Source organism: Anomaloglossus baeobatrachus, chromosome 10 (genome assembly GCF_048569485.1).
Source record: "Anomaloglossus baeobatrachus isolate aAnoBae1 chromosome 10, aAnoBae1.hap1, whole genome shotgun sequence".
NCBI classification, from domain to species: domain Eukaryota; kingdom Metazoa; phylum Chordata; class Amphibia; order Anura; family Aromobatidae; genus Anomaloglossus; species Anomaloglossus baeobatrachus.
The window spans coordinates 187,208,151-187,228,519 of NC_134362.1; the positions used below are offsets into that span (position 1 = coordinate 187,208,151).

At 48.9% G+C, this 20,369-nt stretch overlaps 1 protein-coding gene across 1 annotated transcript in view; it reads left to right on the forward strand.

Annotated features, from left to right (window-relative positions):
* LOC142254727 (protein spire homolog 2-like) overlaps positions 1-14,891 on the forward strand; it is a 20,231-nt gene extending 5,340 nt beyond the window's left edge. The window contains exons 4-13 of the mRNA XM_075325979.1: positions 1,075-1,161; positions 1,231-1,354; positions 1,629-1,792; positions 3,797-4,013; positions 4,110-4,222; positions 4,302-4,436; positions 4,586-4,653; positions 6,004-6,031; positions 8,311-8,426; positions 12,694-14,891. Of these exons, the coding sequence (XP_075182094.1) occupies positions 1,075-1,161; positions 1,231-1,354; positions 1,629-1,792; positions 3,797-4,013; positions 4,110-4,222; positions 4,302-4,436; positions 4,586-4,653; positions 6,004-6,031; positions 8,311-8,426; positions 12,694-12,901 (1,260 nt within the window). The 3' untranslated portion in view covers positions 12,902-14,891. The remainder of the gene's footprint in view (positions 1-1,074; positions 1,162-1,230; positions 1,355-1,628; positions 1,793-3,796; positions 4,014-4,109; positions 4,223-4,301; positions 4,437-4,585; positions 4,654-6,003; positions 6,032-8,310; positions 8,427-12,693) is intronic.
* The last annotated feature ends 5,478 nt before the right edge of the window (positions 14,892-20,369 follow it).

The following is a 20,369-nucleotide window of genomic DNA, read 5'->3' on the forward strand; positions in this document are numbered from 1 at the left end:
GTGTGTATGTGCTGTTATGTGTGTGCTGTTATGTGTGTGTATGTGTGTGTGTGTGCTGTTATGTGTCTGTATTTTCCGGCGCTGCAGGACCTTGATGTGTGGATGCGATGTGATGTGTGTGTGATGTGTGTGTGAGAGTGAGTGTGAGCCGGTGTACACTGGTAACTATGATACACATCGGGTAACTAAGGGACCTTAGTTACCCGATGTGTATAATGGTTACCAGCTTTCACGGCCTCCGTTAAGATCCCAGCATCGCAAGGTTATGTCTGGCGCTGCCGGGATCCTGACGGAGCCGGTGTAGAAGCAAGCGATATCCCAGCATGATGTGATGTGTGGATGTGATGTGTGGATGTGATGTGTGGATGTGATGTGTGGATGTGATGTGTGGATGTGATGTGTGGATGTGATGTGTGGATGTGATGTGTGGATGTGATGTGTGGATGTGATGTGTGGATGTGATGTGTGGATGTGATGTGTGAGGTGTGTGTGAGAGTGAGTGTGATCTGATGTGTGTGTACTCACCTGGGAATCGGAGCCCCGTGTCAGTTGGGCCACAGCGAGCGTGCATTGCGTGAGGGGGGCGGGGCCTGCAGAGAGCCGGGGCGAGAGGCCAATCCGTGTGGGGGGGCGGGGCCATGGCGAGCCCAGCGGCCAATCAGCTTTGTGTCCCCGTAAGGACACAATTTCGGAGCATGACAGACAGACAGACAGACAGATAGACAGACAGACAGACAGACAGACAGAATAAGGCAATTATATATATAGATGTATGTATGTATGTATGTATGTATGTATGTATGTATGTATGTATGTGTGTGTGTGTGTATATATATATATATATATTAATATAATTTTTTTTATATATATATTTATTTTGTTTAAACTTCCTGGTATTTGACTTTTTTTAGGGTTGGATTCCATGCGTCTTTGATGCGCGTAACTGCGCTAAAAAAAACGCATATGCGGATTTTCTGCATCTAATGCAAATCTATGGGGAAAATCTGCTCAGAAAACTCATGTTTCATCGTTGTGGCTTTTGAAATCTTAGTGTTGAATTCTGTTTCTCGGCAGATCGGAGGGGATATACCTCCCAAGGTGAAGAAGGACGCCCATGAACTGATCCTGGACTTCATCAGGTCCCGTCCTCCTCTGAAGCCGGTGAGGCGCTGTCTTACGTCGCTCATTGTGCAGCGCGATCTGTAAACTGACCGGTTCTGTTCGCCGCAGGTGTCCAAAAGAAATCTTCCCCCGCTGCCGCTCAGACAGATCAGTCTCCATGAAAGGATTCTGGAGGAGATTAAACAAGAACCGAAACTGCGTCCGGTGCAGACGGAAAAACGAGGACAGAAAGGTGCGGTGTGGACGGGTTACACGAGCGGGTAGTGTGTGTGCCGGAGAACCGGATCCAGTATGTGACACTCGGAGCAAACCCTGAATAGTGTCAGTTTGATCCGATTCTCTCGTATCACAGATGAGAAGATGGAGACCAGAATTTCTCCATCTTCTCCGTTTTGTGAGATCCGATCGAGTTGCGACATTCTCCTCTATTCGGGGCTCACAGCCGTTCTTCTCCTTCACACGTCCTCTGCACGTGTCCCAATGTCTTCTGTTCTATCCTCTCTCAGGATTTGGCTCGCTCCCGTGTATTGTGGACGCCTGTTCTGCTGACAAGAAGTCAACGTCTTGTATGAACCTCTCGGTTCCGGACGGTGCGGCCCCGCGGGCTCGGCCCCGAATACTGCTCAAGGCTCCCACGCCGGCAGAGATGGAAGAGATGAATCTGTCCGAGGTGCACAGCCCTGATTATTCACCGAGGAAGGTTAAGGCAAAAAAATGCCAATATGTACAATAGGACCATCTGTATGTATCTGTACAAGGGGCTGCAGCTGTAAAGTGAAGGGTCTGCTTTAACCCCTTCACCCCCGGGCAATTTTTGTTTTCGTTTTGGCTCCCCTTCTTCCGAAAGCCGTAACCTTTTTAATTTTTCCCTAACTCTCGCCGTGTGAGAGCTTATTTTTTTGCAAAAAGAGCTGTACTTTTATAAAAGAAACCATGAGTTTTACCATATAGTGTGTGGGGAAAAGAGCAAAAAAAATTCAAGTGCGGAAAAATTGCACAATTGTTTTTGGGGTATTTTATTCACCGTGTTAACTATGTTAAAACTGATGTGTGGGTGTGATGTCTGAGGTCGGTGCGAGTTCGTAGACACCAAACATGTATAGGTTTACTTTTACCTGTAGCGTTCTCATTTTTTGGGATCTGGGGCTCAGCGACGGCTGATTTTTTTTTTTTTTTTTTTTGGTGCTATTTTTGTGCAGATGCTACATTTTGATCGCCTGTTGTGCACAAAATGCAACAATTTGAAACTACCCAAAAACATAATTTTGTCGTTTGGTACATGGCTTAACTGCAAAAAAATTCCAATCAGATTAATTGATCTTATATTTTCATAGATCGGGCATTTCTGAACTTTTTTTTATTTTTTTAACACTTTAATTTTCAATGGGGTGAATGGAGGGTGATTTGAACTCTTGAGTTTGTTGGGGGGGGGTTAAATTGTCTAGATCAGCAGTCTGATCGCTGGTTCATTTCTGTTGATCAGAGCTGCACCGCTCTGATCAGCAGAAATGCTGCGTTCTTGTTACAGCCGGCTGTAACAGGAACTACGTCATGATAGCGACTGGAATTATTACATGAGTCGTCACTACCATGGCAACTATCGGCAACCCGTTAAGGAGATTTCCCCGCTGCGGCCATTTAAATTGCGCTGTCACATTATGTCATCACGATTTAAGGGGTTGACAGGCGCAGGTGGATCGTGGATCCACCCACGCCTGATAGCTGCACACATCTGCTGATTTGACCAGCAGACATGTCCAGGGATCACTGCCGGCTCACCGTAGCAGCCGGCGGTGATTACCCCTTTATGATTTTGAGCGTATTGGTACGTTCTCAGTCGTGGACATTTTGTAAAGCATTCATCTACATAAAAATTGAGTTTATTGCGTTCTGTATCCTATACTGATCCTATATTATGCTCTAGAGCTGCTGAATAGTGAGTGCAGCTCTGGAGTATAATACTGGATGTAACATAGGATCAGCAATGTAATGTATTTACACAGTGACAGCACCAGCAGAATAGTGAGTGCAGCTCTGGAGTATAATACAGGAGGTAACTCTGGATCAGTACAGGATCAGTAATGTAATGTATGTATATAGTGAGCGCAGCTCTGGAGCATAATACAGGAGGTAACTCAGGATCAGTAATTGTACTTTCTAACTACATTGTCTGTGAAATATAAAATGTAAAGATACTAAGGGATTGATGGCTAGAACAGCTGTAAAGCTTGATGCAGTATTAATATAAGGTCAGGCATTATTAAAGGGAATCTGTCACCAGGTTTTTGCCATCTAATCTGAGAGCAGCATAATGTAGAGATAGACCCTGATTCCAGCGATGTCACTTACTGAGCTGTTTTGTATAGTTTTGCTAAAACAACTGTTTAATTAGCAGGAGATTATCATTACAGGACTACTTGGCGTGCTGCAGGTAGTCCAGCATATTCATGAGCTCTGTATAACTGCTAGATCTGCAGCAGAGAAAACAGTGATTTTTATCAAAATGCCAGCAAACAGCCCAGTAAGTGACACATCGCTGGAATCAGGGTCTCTGTCTCTACATTATACTGCTCTCAGATGGGGGAGCAAAAACCTGGTGACAGATTCCCTTTAAGGAAAGTTTGGTGTTTCTTAAAAGCAACATGTATAACTCTGCTGCCATATCTTACTCCAGGACGATGACTCTCCCAATTCTGAGCTGCGGCGGGTGACTAGTGCTCCTTTTCCCCTGAAACGTGACCGCTCGTTTTCGGAGCAGGACCTGTTGCAGTTACAGACGGAGATGGGACACCGGCCACAGAGGGAAACGGCTCCAGAAGAACGAGGACCGGAGTCTCGTGCTCGATCGGGCAGCATGAACACCCCCCACAGACCCCTGCATCGGCATTCTAGTAAGCGTCCGCACGCCCCAACACACCACCCCCCCTCCCGTGGACGGGGGGTTATTACACGGATTGGGTGCATTAATGTCAGGTTTCCTTTTCCAGTGTGTTATTCGGACTATGGCAGCTCTGGATGCCCCTCGCCCAGCCTCAGCTCCGTGCAAGAGAAGGCAGAACCGGAGTCGGCCGTAGACAACAGCTCCAGACGTCGCTGGCTGGTACGTGCCGTGTGCAGTGCAGGGTACCGGTCCGTTTCTTCTCAGAGCCGCGCGATTGAAGGTTGTGTCCTCTCTGCAGGAGTTCAGTCACCCTGTGGACACCTTGGCGTTGACCGTAGAAGAAGTGATGAACGTGCGGCGGGTGCTGGTGAAGGCCGAGATGGAGAAGTTTCTGCAGAGCAAAGAGCTGTACACCAACCTGAAGAAAGGAAAGGTATGGAGGACAACCACTGCCATCATCATCGCAAATCCGACCCGCATACAACACTCGCAGCCTCAAAAATCCACTTGTGGCCATATTGGCTTCCCTTCTGGGCACTTGTGCAGAACAGATCATCATGGCGCTTGTGTCTGCCTCCTCAGGTTTGCTGCTGTTGCCGGACGAAATTTCCTCTGTTCTCTTGGCCGGCAAATTGCCTATTCTGTAAAAGGTGAGATATGGCCATTATTGTACATGAGAGCCGTGGTGGGACGTCTGCAGCCTTCTCCCAGGTTAATGCTCAACCTTCTTCCCTCCAAAGAGAATATGCACGCCATCTAGTGGCTGCTTGAGGAAATGCAAGTCACAATTAGATTTCTCTTTCTTGGTCTTTCTGTCTTGCTCTCTTTTCTCTTCGCGCGCCCTGTCTTTTTCCCTCACGCGCCAAGTCTTTTTTTTTCCCCTCGCGCGCCAAGTCTTTTTTTTTTTTCCCCTCACGCACCAAGTCTTTTTTTCCCCTCGCGCGCCAAGTCTTTTTTTCCCCTCGCGCGCCAAGTCTTTTTTTCCCCTCGCGCGCCAAGTCTTTTTTTCCCCTCGCGCGCCAAGTCTTTTTTTCCCCTCGCGCGCCAAGTCTTTTTTTCCCCTCGCGCGCCAAGTCTTTTTTTCCCCTCGCGCGCCAAGTCTTTTTTTCCCCTCGCGCGCCAAGTCTTTTTTTCCCCTCGCGCGCCAAGTCTTTTTTTCCCCTCGCGCGCCAAGTCTTTTTTTCCCCTCGCGCGCCAAGTCTTTTTTTCCCCTCGCGCGCCAAGTCTTTTTTTTTCCCCTCGCGCGCCAAGTCTTTTTTTTTTTTTTCCCCTCGCGCGCCAAGTCTTTTTTTTTTCCCCTCGCGCGCCAGGTCTCCCCCCCCCCCCCGCACGACGCTCGCTCTCTAAAAGAAAATACCTTTATCGACAAGTCCAAGTATATGTTGGCGTTGCCAAACCAAGTGATAAAAATTGGGATATGGGTCCATCCATGGTGGAGGTTGGAGGCTCCTCCAAGGTGGGTTATAGAAGTCCTTGACATATCAGGCACCTCTTAGTCTGTGTATGGCTGCTGCACTCCCCACCCTCCCCTTCAGTCATATGGGCACTTTCTCTTCTTCATCCATGGAGACGAAGTCTGAGAAGAGATCAGACTGTCCTTTTTTTTTTTTTTTTTTTTTTTCTTTCTTTCTTTTTTCTTTTTCCTCTTTTTTTTTCTTTTTCTTCTTCCTCCTTTCTTTTTTCCGCTCTTTTTTTCCACTCTTTTTTTCCGCTCTTTTTTCCGCTCTTTTTTTCCGCTCTCTTTTTTTCCGCTTTTTTTTTCTGCTCTCTTTTTTTCCGCTCTCTTTTTTTCCGCTCTCTTTTTTTTCCGCTCTCTTTTTTTTCCGCTCTCTTTTTTTCCGCTCTCTTTTTTTCCGCTCTCTTTTTTTCCGCTCTTTTTTTCCGCTCTTTTTTTCTGCTCTCTTTTTTTCCGCTCTCTTTTTTTTCCGCTCTCTTGTCTTGAAATATATCAGTACCGGAGATAGTTGATGTATGTTAAAACTCCTTTTTCTCCTTTCTAGATCTGCTTGCGGCTCCTGTAGCATTAAGGTAAGATTGCAGGTGGCCATATGGTTTCTGTAGAACTACAATACCCAGCCATATATGATGCATGTTCATAGATATATTCAGACTTCTTCTGTATTGGGTCCTGAGAGTCGCATGTTGGACTACAGATTCTTTCCACTCACCAGTAGTCCGGCATTTCTGATAATCCAGTCAATATACGGTTAGGTCAAGAAATCTTTGGACAGTGACACAAGTTGTGGCATTTAGATTTACTCAACCTGGACTTAAAGTGCCGACTCTCAGCTTTAGGCCTGCGCCACACATCCGTGCCTTCGGCACGTGTTTGTCATTTTTTACACGTACCAGCGGCACGGAGACACTTTAACCAATGCTACCCTATTGTAGCAGGCACACACACGTAAAACCACACGGAACGTGTGTCCGTGTGCGTTTGTACGTGTGTGCGTTTTTGAAAGCGCTGACATGTCCGTTTTTTCACCGGCAGCACGGGTGTCACACGGCCCGCACCCGCACCACACGGGTGTAGTGTGGATGCGGTCCCGTGTGACACGCGCCGGAGAAAACACACATGTCATTGAAAAAAAAACAAAACATTTACTCACCTTCTCCAGCCCTCCTGTCTCTGCCGCTGCTGCCTCTTGCTGCCGACCGCCGCTCATTAATCTCATAGAATATTCACTTCACTGCCTGGCAGCAGCAGCAGCGGGGAGACGGGAGGGCTGGAGACCGAGGATCAGCACCACGGACAGCAGCGCGGACATCAGGAAGGACCAGGTGAGTATAATAATTACCGGTTCTACGTGTGCTATCGCGGATAGCACACGTAGAACACACGTGTCACGCACGTACCAGAGACACGTACTTACCTGCACGCAACACGCAGGGAAAATACGTGTCTCTCGGCACGTGCGTGAATTTCACGTGAGTGTGGCAGAGGCCTTAGTTTGAGGGGATTCACATCCTAATTGGAGGAAGGGGTTTAGGAATCACAGCTCTTTAATATGTAGCTGCTTCTTTTTCAAGGAACCAAAAGTAATTTGGACAATTATCTCAAAAAGCCCTTTAATGGGCGGCATAAGCTATTCCCTCAGCAATCCATCCTCATAAGAAGGTAAAAGGTCTGGAGCTGATTCCAGGTGCGGCATTTGCATTTGAAAGCTGTTGCTGTGAACTCACAACGTGAGGTCAGAGGAAGAGAAACCGACCATCATTAGGCTGAGAAAAAGAAGAAATCCATCAGAGAGAGCAAAAATGTTAGGAGCGGCAACATCAACAGTTTAGTACATTCTGAAAAAAAAAAAAAAAAACGTACTGGTGAGGTGGTAACTCAAAAAAGCTGGGACGGCCCTGGAAGACAACAATGGTGGATGATCAGATTCCCTTCCATGGTGAAGAAAAACCTTTCACAACATCCACCAAGTGAAGAACTTTCTCCAGGAATTTGGTGTTTCAGTATCAAAATCCACCATAAAGACAAGACGTCATCAGAGCAAATACAGAGGGGCTCACCGCAAGGGGCAACTAGAGAGTGGGGGTCACCGTGTCACATGACAGAGGTGGTGTGATGGCCGGACATGCAGGACTAACAATGGCCTGGGGAACTAGTGGTTATTGATGATGTGACTGAAGACAGAAGCAGTCGGATGAATTATGAAGTGCACAGAGTGAGACTTTCTGCTCAGATTCCACCAAATGCAGCAATGATTGGATGATGTCTCACAGAAGGATGGAAAATGACCCAAAATATCCTGCAAAAACCAAGAAGTGGAATATTCTGCAATGGCCGAGTCCTCACCAGATCTCAGCCCATCCAGCTGCATCTCACATGAAGATGACACAAAGTAAGGCAGAAAAACCCAGAAACAAGTAGGAAAGGCGGCAAAGCCTCACAAGCAGGAAACCAGCGATGGAGGCTTCCACAGCCGAAAGATTTCAGGCCGTCATTGCTGCAAAGGATTCTCTGCAAAGGATTAACCATGACATTTTATTTATGGTAAAGTTAATTTGTCCAATTATTTTTGAGCCCCTGAAATGAGGAGGTTCTGTAGAAAAATGGCTGCAATTCCTAAACATTTCACAGGATATTTTTGTTTATCCCATTTAAGTAAACCAGGACGTTTACACTTCAATTCCATCTCCGTTGTTTCATTTTAAATAAAAATTAATGACCTGCAGAGCTGAAATCACAAAGAGTCAGTCACTGTGCTAATATTTCTTTCCCTGTCTGCATGATGTATATATCACTTCCGGTCATGTGCCGTTGCTGCAGCTCATAGTCATCCGTTGATTTTCTCCGATAGATGAAGCTTCCCGCCAAGAAGTTGGGGCACATTCCAGTCTACAGCGTGGGGTTTGAGATCCCGCAAGGAGTAATCAGCACAAGTGGAAATTCTCTCAAGAAGCGGGACGCCTTCCAGTGAGTATCCATTACTGGCCCGTCACATCGGTGTTACGGATCGCTCATGGCGAAGGCAGCGTTGCATCGAATGAATGTCCATGGGGTTGTATTGCAGCATCGCATGACTGCAGTGCTGATTGAGTGCTGCATCTCTTTCCCTTCACAGCAGCGCTCTTGGACACCCAACTGTGCCGCTCCCTGCACATCTGGTGCCCGGGCGCAGCTCTGCACAGCAGAACAATAAATGGGGAGCCGTACATCACCAGTGCAGGGGTTCCTTCATTTTCTGTGGTCTCGGAGCAGAATGATTTAAGCAACATATAATCACTTTCTTTATCAGATGAGAAGACCCTTCTGCCTGCTATAATAGCGCCCCCTACAGGCAGATCTGTCCAGTAGAAACACTTTCATACATAACTGGATTTGCCCTTTAAATATTGTACCAGGATATTAACGCTCCCTTCCTCTATACATTTAGGGCTCTCCTCCCTCTGCGCTTTTAGTGCTTCCATCCTTTATACATTTAGTGCTCTCCTCCTCCTCTGCACTTTTAGTGCTCTCCTTCCTTTACACTTTTAGTGCTCTCCTCCTCCTTTACACATTTTAGTGCTCTCCTCCTCCTTTACACATTTAGTGCTCTCCTCCTCCTTTACACATTTAGCGCTCTCCTCCTCCTTTACACATTTAGCGCTCTCCTCCTCCTTTACACATTTAGCGCTCTCCTCCTCCTTTACACATTTAGCGCTCTCCTCCTCCTTTACACATTTAGCGCTCTCCTCCTCCTTTACACATTTAGCGCTCTCCTCCTCCTTTACACATTTAGCGCTCTCCTCCTCCTTTACACATTTAGCGCTCTCCTCCTCCTTTACACATTTAGCGCTCTCCTCCTCCTTTACACATTTAGCGCTCTCCTCCTCCTTTACACATTTAGTGCTCTCCTCCTCTGCACTTTTAGTGCTCTCCTTCCTTTACACTTTTAGTGCTCTCCTTCCTTTACACTTTTAGTGCTCTCCTCCTCCTTTACACATTTAGCGCTCTCCTCCTCCTTTACACATTTAGCGCTCTCCTCCTCCTTTACACATTTAGCGCTCTCCTCCTCCTTTACACATTTAGCGCTCTCCTCCTCCTTTACACATTTAGCGCTCTCCTCCTCCTTTACACATTTAGTGCTCTCCTCCTCCTTTACACATTTAGTGCTCTCCTCCTCTGCACTTTTAGTGCTCTCCTTCCTTTACACTTTTAGTGCTCTCCTTCCTTTACACATTTAGTGCTCTCCTCCTCTGCACTTTTAGTGCTCTCCTTCCTTTACACTTTTAGTGCTCTCCTTCCTTTACACTTTTAGTGCTCTCCTCCTCCTTTACACATTTTAGGGCTCTCCTCCTCCTTTACACATTTAGTGCTCTCCTCCTCCTTTACACATTTAGTGCTCTCCTTCCTTTACACTTTTAGTGCTCTCCTTCCTTTACACTTTTAGTGCTCTCCTTCCTTTACACTTTTAGTGCTCTCCTTCCTTTACACTTTTAGTGCTCTCCTCCTCCTTTGCACATTCAGTGCTCTCCTCCTCCTCTGCACTTTTAGTGCTCTCCTTCCTTTACACTTTTAGTGCTCTCCTCCTCCTTTACACATTTTAGTGCTCTCCTCCTCCTTTGCACATTCAGTGCTCTCCTCCTCCTCTGCACTTTTAGTGCTCTCCTTCCTTTACACTTTTAGTGCTCTCCTCCTCCTTTACACATTTTAGTGCTCTCCTCCTCCTTTGCACATTCAGTGCTCTCCTCCTCCTCTGCACTTTTAGTGCTCTCCTTCCTTTACACTTTTAGTGCTCTCCTCCTCCTTTACACATTTTAGTGCTCTCCTCCTCCTTTACACATTTAGTGCTCTCCTCCTCCTTTACACATTTAGCGCTCTCCTCCTCCTTTACACATTTAGCGCTCTCCTCCTCCTTTACACATTTAGTGCTCTCCTTCCTTTACACTTTTAGTGCTCTCCTTCCTTTACACTTTTAGTGCTCTCCTTCCTTTACACTTTTAGTGCTCTCCTTCCTTTACACTTTTAGTGCTCTCCTTCCTTTACACTTTTAGTGCTCTCCTCCTCCTTTGCACATTCAGTGCTCTCCTCCTCCTCTGCACTTTTAGTGCTCTCCTTCCTTTACACTTTTAGTGCTCTCCTCCTCCTTTACACATTTTAGTGCTCTCCTCCTCCTTTGCACATTCAGTGCTCTCCTCCTCCTCTGCACTTTTAGTGCTCTCCTTCCTTTACACTTTTAGTGCTCTCCTCCTCCTTTACACATTTTAGTGCTCTCCTCCTCCTTTACACATTTAGTGCTCTCCTCCTCCTTTACACATTTAGTGCTCTCCTCCTCCTTTACACATTTAGTGCTCTCCTCCTCCTTTACACATTTAGCGCTCTCCTCCTCCTTTACACATTTAGCGCTCTCCTCCTCCTTTACACATTTAGTGCTCTCCTTCCTTTACACTTTTAGTGCTCTCCTTCCTTTACACTTTTAGTGCTCTCCTTCCTTTACACTTTTAGTGCTCTCCTTCCTTTACACTTTTAGTGCTCTCCTCCTCCTTTGCACATTCAGTGCTCTCCTCCTCCTCTGCACTTTTAGTGCTCTCCTTCCTTTACACTTTTAGTGCTCTCCTCCTCCTTTACACATTTTAGTGCTCTCCTCCTCCTTTACACATTTTAGTGCTCTCCTCCTCCTTTACACATTTAGTGCTCTCCTCCTCCTTTACACATTTAGTGCTCTCCTCCTCCTTTACACATTTAGTGCTCTCCTCCTCCTTTACACATTTAGTGCTCTCCTCCTCCTTTACACATTTAGCGCTCTCCTCCTCCTTTACACATTTAGTGCTCTCCTCCTCCTTTACACATTTAGTGCTCTCCTCCTCTGCACTTTTAGTGCTCTCCTTGCTTTACACTTTTAGTGCTCTCCTTCCTTTACACTTTTAGTGCTCTCCTCCTCCTTTACACATTTTAGTGCTCTCCTCCTCCTTTACACATTTAGTGCTCTCCTCCTCCTTTACACATTTAGTGCTCTCCTTCCTTTACACTTTTAGTGCTCTCCTTCCTTTACACTTTTAGTGCTCTCCTTCCTTTACACTTTTAGTGCTCTCCTTCCTTTACACTTTTAGTGCTCTCCTTCCTTTACACTTTTAGTGCTCTCCTCCTCCTTTGCACATTCAGTGCTCTCCTCCTCCTCTGCACTTTTAGTGCTCTCCTTCCTTTACACTTTTAGTGCTCTCCTCCTCCTTTACACATTTTAGTGCTCTCCTCCTCCTTTACACATTTAGTGCTCTCCTCCTCCTTTACACATTTAGTGCTCTCCTCCTCCTTTACACATTTAGTGCTCTCCTCCTCCTCTGCACTTTTAGTGCTCTCCTCCTCCTCTGCACTTTTAGTGCTCTCCTCCTCCTTTACACATTTAGCGCTCTCCTCCTCCTTTACACATTTAGTGCTCCCCTCCACTGGCTTTTAGTGCTCTCCTCCCTCTGCACTTTTAGTGCTCTCCTCCCTCTGCACTTTTAGTGCTCTTCTCCTTTTATGCAGAGCAGAACAGTAGAAGGGGAGCCGTGCTCCACCAGTGTTGTGGTTCCTTCATTCTCTGTGTTCTCGGATCATAATGATCCAAGCAACATACAGTCACTTTGTCAGATGAGAACCCTTTTGACTGCTATAATAGCGCCCCCTACAGGCAGATCTGTGCACTAGAAACACTTTCATACATAACTGGATTTGCCCTTTAAATTTTGCATCATGCTCCTCTCCTTTACGCTAGTAACTCTCCCCCATCTCTCCTTTACGCTCCCACCCTCCCCTCCTTTACGCTAGTAACGCTCCCCCCCATTCCTCCTTTACGCTAGTAACGCTGCCCCCATCTCTCCTTTACGCTAGTAACTCTCCCCCCATCTCTCCTTTACGCTCCCACCCTCCCCTCCTTTACGTTAGTAATGCTCCCCCCCCCTATTTCTCCTTTACGCTAGTAACACTCCCCCCCATCTCTCCTATATGCTAGTAATGCTCCCCCCCATCTCTCCTTTACGCTAGTAACGCTTCTCCTCCCATCTCCCCCCCCATCTCTCCTTTACGCTAGTAACGCTTCTCCTCCCATCTCCCCCCCCATCTCTCCTTTACGCTAGTAACGCTTCTCCTCCCATCTCCCCCCCCATCTCTCCTTTACGCTAGTAACGCTCCCCCCCATCTCTCCTTTACGCTAGTAACGCTTCCCCCCCCCCATTCCTCCTTTACGCTAGTAACGCTCCCCTCCTTTTTCACTTTTGTCCAGGTCCTGCAGCGGTCTGTCCTGGAAGAACGTGGAGGGTCAGTTTCCCCACATCTACGCTCAAGGTTCTGCTCTGAAGGACGTCTGTTCGGACTGCGCCAGCTTCATCCGCGATGTGGTCTGCTCCAGCCGTAAAAGCGTGGACATCCTAAACACCAGACCCAGGCCGGAGACCTCTCATCCCCAATATCGGACAGTCAAGAAACTGTGATGAGATGCAGCAGTCGCACCTACACCGCCCTCTCCCCCCAATTCCTCACGCTAATGTAGAGTACTGTGGGAGGAATCCTGGTCTAATCCAGGTGCTTATTTCCTCTCCTGTGTATAATATTAAGCTTCTACAGAATGAACCCATCGCTGTGAGCAGATGCCTTGTGGAGAGGAGCTGCGCTGGTGTCATCGCTGGTCCTGGAGGGAAGGTGCGGGGCCACCAGGGACATCGGATGGATCATATTGTGCCCAAACTGCTCGAAATCTACATTTCATTACAAAACCGTTCCTCTCTCGCCACCTATAGACACAATTTACATACGTTTTTCCTGTAGTGCGCTGATCTAAAAATTTGCTATAGTCCATAAAGCCGACCCGTCATCATTGTCATTTTTTCACCAACCTTGTATAGACGCCGCTTTTCTCCTGATTCCGGCGATGTTTTTCTTTTTTTCCTGCGCCTCTCCGTTCCTGAGATACGGCCACTTCTTCCCTGTATAGAAATTTAGTCTTCTTAGCCAAGTGGGTGTGGTTCCCATGAACAACGCCCACAGAGACTAGGATCATACCCTTTTGGCTAAAATTACTGGATTTATATATGGGGCTGTATCTTGGGAACGGAAAGGAGCAGGAAGACAAGAAAAACATCGCCGGATTCAGGAGAATGGCGGGAATAAATTACACTTATGACAATTGACGGGTGCTCTTTATAAAATTGATCGAAAAATTAGGAAATTGCAGCTTTCTAAAATAATTGCAAAGGTATACCCTCCCATAATGACACCAATGGTTGTCAGCAGCCACCCAGCTAATAATCTTTTGTAGCCTACATGTGATGGGGGTGCAGGGTCAAACTACAACTCCCAGCATGCCCTAACGGCTGCTGCCCCCTGTGTCTAGTTTCACATAACGGATGAATTACACAGCATGATTGGGGGTCTCCTCACATCTTTGACCCCCCCCCACCCCTATAATTTCGGGTCTTTAGAACCACACCTGGGCCGAGACATTTGGCCGCATCACTGGCACAGAAATGTGCTCCTATTACACTGGGGTAAAAGTGGTTAGGAAGTTGTGGCTGCTTGGCATGCTGGGAGTTGTAGTTCTACAATAGCTGGGGAGTGAATGAATCACTATTGAGCAAATCTGCAAGATTAAAGGGAACGTTGCGAGAGGTTATTAAAGCGCACCCGTGAAGACACTAAGTGTTTCGCCCCACTATGTACTGCGCTACTCCAGGGCAGTGACATGTAAGACACTGGGGTATCGTCATAATCACCCTGTCATCTATATATATATATATATATTATAAATTCATAGTCCTGCAATACTCAGTGTGACCTGTAGAGGCAGTATTTTCCTATGCAAAAGAAGTGAGCAGTTCCGTACAGGAGATGGAGTTGTCACGTCCTTCATATAGAGCAGTAGAGACCCCCGACCCATCCCCCGATGTCCTCCTATCACAAGGTCAGTAGGATTTTGGGGTGTAGACTTTGGACCAAGCAAAAAGAAGAATTTCTGAGTTGCACTTTAAGGCATGGACGTTCCACTCCCGAGCCGGTCGGACCCTCACCGCCTCCTCTGCCTTGTCCCTATTGCATGTGCCGGCCTCTCACCCTGAACTGCCTTTAATCCGGAGCTTTCGCAGCCAACGATCCCGTCTGCTTCCTGGACTCCCTCTGGATATATATATGTACAGACTGTATCGCTACATAGGACCTTAATATGGAGAAGTACAGGCGCGCCGGCTGAGATTTAACCCCCTTCAGGACTGGCCGGGTTGAGATTAACTGTTGCGGGGCAACGTTTCGCCAGACCCCAGGCCTTCCTCAGGAGGTTCAAATCCTATTTTTGTAAGAAAATTATAAAAAAAAATAATAAAAATGTAAAGACTGAATGATTGTGTAAATATATATATAATGTATATGTATCTGGGGTAACTGCATCTCCCTGACCGCACTCGTCATACAATGTCGCACTGCAGTAAAGATTGGGGTTTTTCTACATATTCAGTGTTGAGTTTTTCTTTAGTCTGTGTACACTGAGTATCTAAGTCGATTTTGGGGGTCTACGGCCACCCGGGGGGAGAGACGGACGCAGCGGATTGTGACACCGATGGTATCTGGACATAATGGATCCATTGCAAAGATCACGTATGGAATAGTGTTGAGCGGACCCGGATTGGCAAAATCCGGATCTGCACGGTTTGAGCGACAGATCCGCGTTCGACCCCGGACGTGGGATTCCAGGTGCACAATCCAGATCGTTTTTTTTTTTTTTCTTGCGCTCGCTCTCTCGTTCTCGCTCTCGTTCTCTCGCTCTGGCTCTCGCTCACTCTCTCGCGCTCTCGTTCTCGCTCTGGCTATCGCTCGCTCTCTCGCGCTCTCGCTCTCGTTCTCTCTCTCGCTCTCTCTTGCTCTCGTTCTCTCTCTCGCTCGCTCTCGCTCTCGTTCTCGCGCTCTCACTCTCTCTCTCTCTCTCGCTTTGGCTCTCGTTCTCGCTCTTGCTCTCGCTCTCTCTCGCTCTCTGGCTCTCGCTCTCTCTCTCGTGCTCTCTCTAGCTCTGGCTCTCGCTCACTCTCTCTCGCCCTGGCTCTCTCTCGCTCTGGCTCTCGCGTGTCCCCGGATTCCACTCCCCATTGACATATATGGGGCCGAACTCCAGATCGGATCCGGACTTCTTTCTCAACCCGCCGGGTTGCCACCGGAACCGGATTTTTCACTATCTGCTCAACTCTAGTATGGAAATGAACTGGGCCTTTTAATAGTTTTAATTGTGGACGTAAAAAATGGGAATTCAGAAACAAAAGGACGATTTTTCCTATGCTCGTCTGATCACAGCCTTAGTCATACTGTGTTTCCCCTGAAAATAAGACCTACCCCAAAAATAAGCCCCAACAAGATTTTTTGAAGTATACTTAAAATATAAGCCCTATTTGCGGTTCATTTTTGCATACCATGGTAATAGCATCCTGAAATAGGGTTTGGGCAGTCCTTTCAGGATATGTAACTTTTATTGCTCTATGTTGCCCCGTTGTGTTGCTGTAATCCCAAGAAAATTTATAATCGTGCGCCGGCTGTTAATGCAAAATGAATATTTATCCCTTTCCCCTCCCATAATCCCGCAAAACCCTCGTTTGCATTAACAAACTGGCGCATGATTATACATTTTCCAGAGCTTACAGCAACACAACGGGGCAACATACCTGAAAGGGCAACATACTTTATATAGCGCTAATATATTCCACAACAGTTTACATAGAATAGGAAGACTGTCCCCATTGGAGCTCACAATCTAAATTCCCTGTGTCTTTGGAGTGGGGGAGGAAAGCGAACACCCCAGATCACATCCACACAAACACAGGGAGAACATACAAACTCCTTACAGATGTCTTTGGTGGGATTTGAACTCAGGACCCCAGCGCTGCAAGACTGCAGTGCTAACCACTGAGCCACTGTGCAGCAATAAAAGTCAGATATCCTGAAAGGGCAACATACTTTCTTTATTTATTTAGTGCCAATACATTCCACAGCGCTTTACATACATCAGGAACACTGTCCCCATTGGGGGTCACAATCTAAATTCCCTATCTGTATGTCTTTGGAGTGTGGGAGGAAAGTGGAGAACTTGGAGGAAACTCATGTAAACACGGGGAGAACATACAAACTCCTTGTGTCGCGGGCGGGGAGGAGGGTGTCAGCACACCGCGCTCACCCCTTCTGCTCGGGTCCGGCGGCTGCTCAGTGGTGGCTCGAGCCGTGGGCCGGATCCCGGGGGTTTCTCTAGCGGCGCTCCTCGCCCGTGAGTGAAAAGGGGGGTGTTTGTTGGGATTATAGTTCGTGACGCCACCCACGGTTGTGGTGATGGCACCACCGCTGCTCAGTGTGAGGGTCCCGGGGATGGTGATGGGAGCAGCCAGGTGTTGTGTTGCCCCTCCGTGGGTAGGGGTTGGTGATCCCGGGGCCCGGTGAAGAGATGTGAAGTGTAGGGCCTGGAGGGCGCAGGGACGCGGGGGCAGCGCTATGCCTTGCGGCACTGTAGTACTCACTCAGCCTGAGACACGGACACAGTTTGTACGGTAAACCAACGGCTGGTAGGACGGTCCCACAGACGGTTGCACCTGCACTCCCGGTAGGTGACGGTGACGTCTCTCTTCCTTGCACCTGTTTGACTGATGGTAGCGGTGGATTCCCTCCGGTTACCCGCTCCCCGACTGCAATCTGGGCCGGAGGAGCTCTACACTTTGCCCGCAGGCGCTGGCCCTGGGGAAACTGGTGCCTTGGCGGTGGCGGTGTCTCCCCGGTAATGGTCGGGCTGTTGCCGTCAATCGGGACTTTGTTGCTGGGGGATCTGCGTCCCCTTCACTGACGGATTCGGCAAATTGGGCGACTCCTAGCCTTGCCGGGGTCCGAGAGGCCCCTGCCCCGGTGCTGACTGTCCTTCGGAACACTGCTCCAGACCACCGGGCACACAGCCAACGGGGTCCTTCCAGGAACTTCCAAACGGTCCCCCTCCGGACAGTCACCGCCGTCGCTGACCTTGCTGTTCTAGCCCTACACACAGCTGGGCTCTCAGGCTTCTCCTTCTCTCTGCTCTGTCACCACTTCTTGCTTTCCTCCTTTTCCACTTTCCTTTCCTTCACTTTCACTTCTTGTTTGTTTCCTCTAGCCCCTGCCTGGGCTACTCTGCTTCTTTACTTAAGCCCTGACTGGGCTAATCTGCTGTTCACTCCTTCATGTCTCTGACTCGACTGCCTGGTAACTTCCTGCCTCCAGAGTTGTGAGCTCCTTGGTGGGCGGAGCCAACCGCCTGGCCCACCCCCTGGTGTGCATCACAGACTCCTGGAGGGAGGCAACAAGGATTTCTGGTTAGCAGGTGTGCCTACCTGGAGTGTGGGGTGTAGTGGTGTTGTTATCTGTGTCCCCTGGCTTGCCCAGGGCGACACATTCCCCCTTAGCAAAATGCAGACCGTCCGCGGGCTGCCGTCCTACACCGGTTTTATTTTTCTGAAAAAAGGGGATAACAGGTTAAACATAACATAAGCATTTTCAATCAACTCTTCCCAAGACGGGAGGCACATTTTACTTTTAACGTTTCAACGGTGTACGGTCACGGTTTCCGCTCTCTCCCACCCAAGCAACCTGGCCCTGATGCTGCCCCTAAAACCCAGGCAGCACCCCTTGACCCACAGTCCAGCACAAGTCACCCGAGCGGGATCTGTCCTTCCCTCCAGAGGGTAGCCACCGGTCCCTTTGGTGGCTGGGCCCTGGCCTGCTCTGCTCAGGGCCCTCCCTCCAACCTGCCTCTCCGGAGGCGGCATTGCGGAAACGGTAACGGTACCCAACATATTTACAAGCCACTAACGTTTGTGGTTGCCCTGCAGAGTTCACGGGCTTGTCCATCACTAGTTCTCATGCATAACTTTAAACGGTCCCCACGGGGACAACGGTGCCGGCTCCAGCCGGTTGCAAATCAACAACAAATCAGGTGACTTCTTCGGTAATTTCACTTATCATCTTTGGCAAAACTTTCAAACTTTTTCAAACAAGCACACAACACTCTTTTACATTTGCGGGCCCCTCTTACTCATAGAACGGTCTCCCTGTACCTAAGTGGGGGTCTGCCTAGGTTGGAACGGGTGGAACTTCGGGGCCCGGTGTCAGTGGTGCTAGATAGTGGGGTAGAGGGAACAATCGGTTCCTCCTCCCTGCTATAGTGTGGGGCAGGCGGAGGTGCAGGGGGGCTGGGTACAGGTTCATCCCTGGGCACTGGCACTGGTTCTGGCTCACGGTTAACCGCTTCCACTACTTCTTCATCCACGGGTTGTGGGAACAGTATCACTGGAAGTATCACCGCGCCGTTCTGTGTAGGCCAGTTTGCTGGGAAGTCACCCATGACAGTGTGGATCACCTCTGCTGCCTTTTCCACTGGTGGAGGAACCGGTACTTCAGCCTCTGCTTTTAACGCTGGGGGGCATTTCTTCAGATGGTCCCGAGAAACTGTGGCCAGGGTGCCCCCTTGGTCACGACTGATCTGGTAGGTCTTCCCATTGTCCCACTCGGTGGGTTGTACGACGTAAGGGACTTGCTCCCACTGGTCATCCAGTTTGTGGGCTTTTCTCTTCCGTTTCAGCACCACATCTCCGGGCTGGAAAGGACCTGCAGGCGCCTTCTGGTTGAACCGGTGCTCTTGCTGCTCTCGACTTCGACTGAGGTTTTTCTCCACATACTCCTGGATTTGCCGGTACTGGGCCCTCCTCCGACTTTCCCACTCTGCCGTTGAAGGGAGTGCTTCCGGAGCCTCCAACCCCATCTCCAGATCCACCGGCAGGCGGCCAGGCCGGGCCCTCATCAGATACGCTGGGGTGCACTTCGTCGAGCTGGATGGGATATTATTGTACATGTCGACCAAGTCGGGTAACTTTTCCGGCCACATGTTCCGTTCTTCCAGCGGTAGCGTCTTGAGGAGCCCCAGGACCAAGTGATTCATTTTCTCGCACATGCCGTTGGTTTGGGCGTGGTACGGAGTGGTTCGGATCTTCTTGCAGCCGTACAACTGGCAGAATTCGTGAAACACTTCTGCTTCAAAAGCCGGGCCTTGGTCAGTCAGCACCTTCTCGGGGTACCCATGGGGTCGGCAAAAATAGGCCTGGAACGCTCGGGCAGCGGTTCGACCAGTCAAGTCCTTAACGGGGACTACCACCATGAATCTTGAGTAGTGGTCTACCATGGTCAACGCGTAGGTGTACCCACTTCGGCTAGGGGTGAGTTTAACATGGTCCAGGGCGACCAGCTCCAGCGGCTGATGGGTGACTATGGGATGTAACGGTGCCCTCTGGCTAGTCTCGTCCTTTCTCCTCAGTGTACAAGGACCGCACTCTCGGCACCAGGCTTCCACCGATTCACGCATCCCACTCCAATAGAACCGCTCCCGCAACAGCATCTCCAGCTTCTTCCACCCGAAGTGGCCAGCACCATCATGGTATGCCCGTAGGACGGTAGCAACCTCAGCTTGAGGAACGATCAACTGGCATATTTTCTCATGGGTCTTTGGGTTGATCAGCTCACGGTACAGCCTCCCTTGGTGTAGGTAGAGCCGTTTTCGTTCTTTCCACAAGCGTTGGGCTTCGGCTGGAGCGGCAGGGTCTATTCCCATAGCACCTTGTTCCACCAGGGTCTTGACAAGGCGGACAGCCGGTGCTTGGTCCTGGGCGTCCTGCCACTCTTGACTGGGCCGCGGGTCCAGGTCCGCCCGTTGCTGACATACTTGTACCCTCTCAGTAGGCGGCTGGTGAAACGCAGGCAACTCAATCTCCTCGAGGTCGTCATCCTCACACCCCTCTTCTGACAAATGGGGCATCCGGGAGAGGGCATCTGCATTGATGTTGACACGACCAGCTCGGTACTTTATGGTGAAATCATAGTTGGCTAACCGGGCTACCCACCGCTGCTCCAGCGCGCCCAACTTGG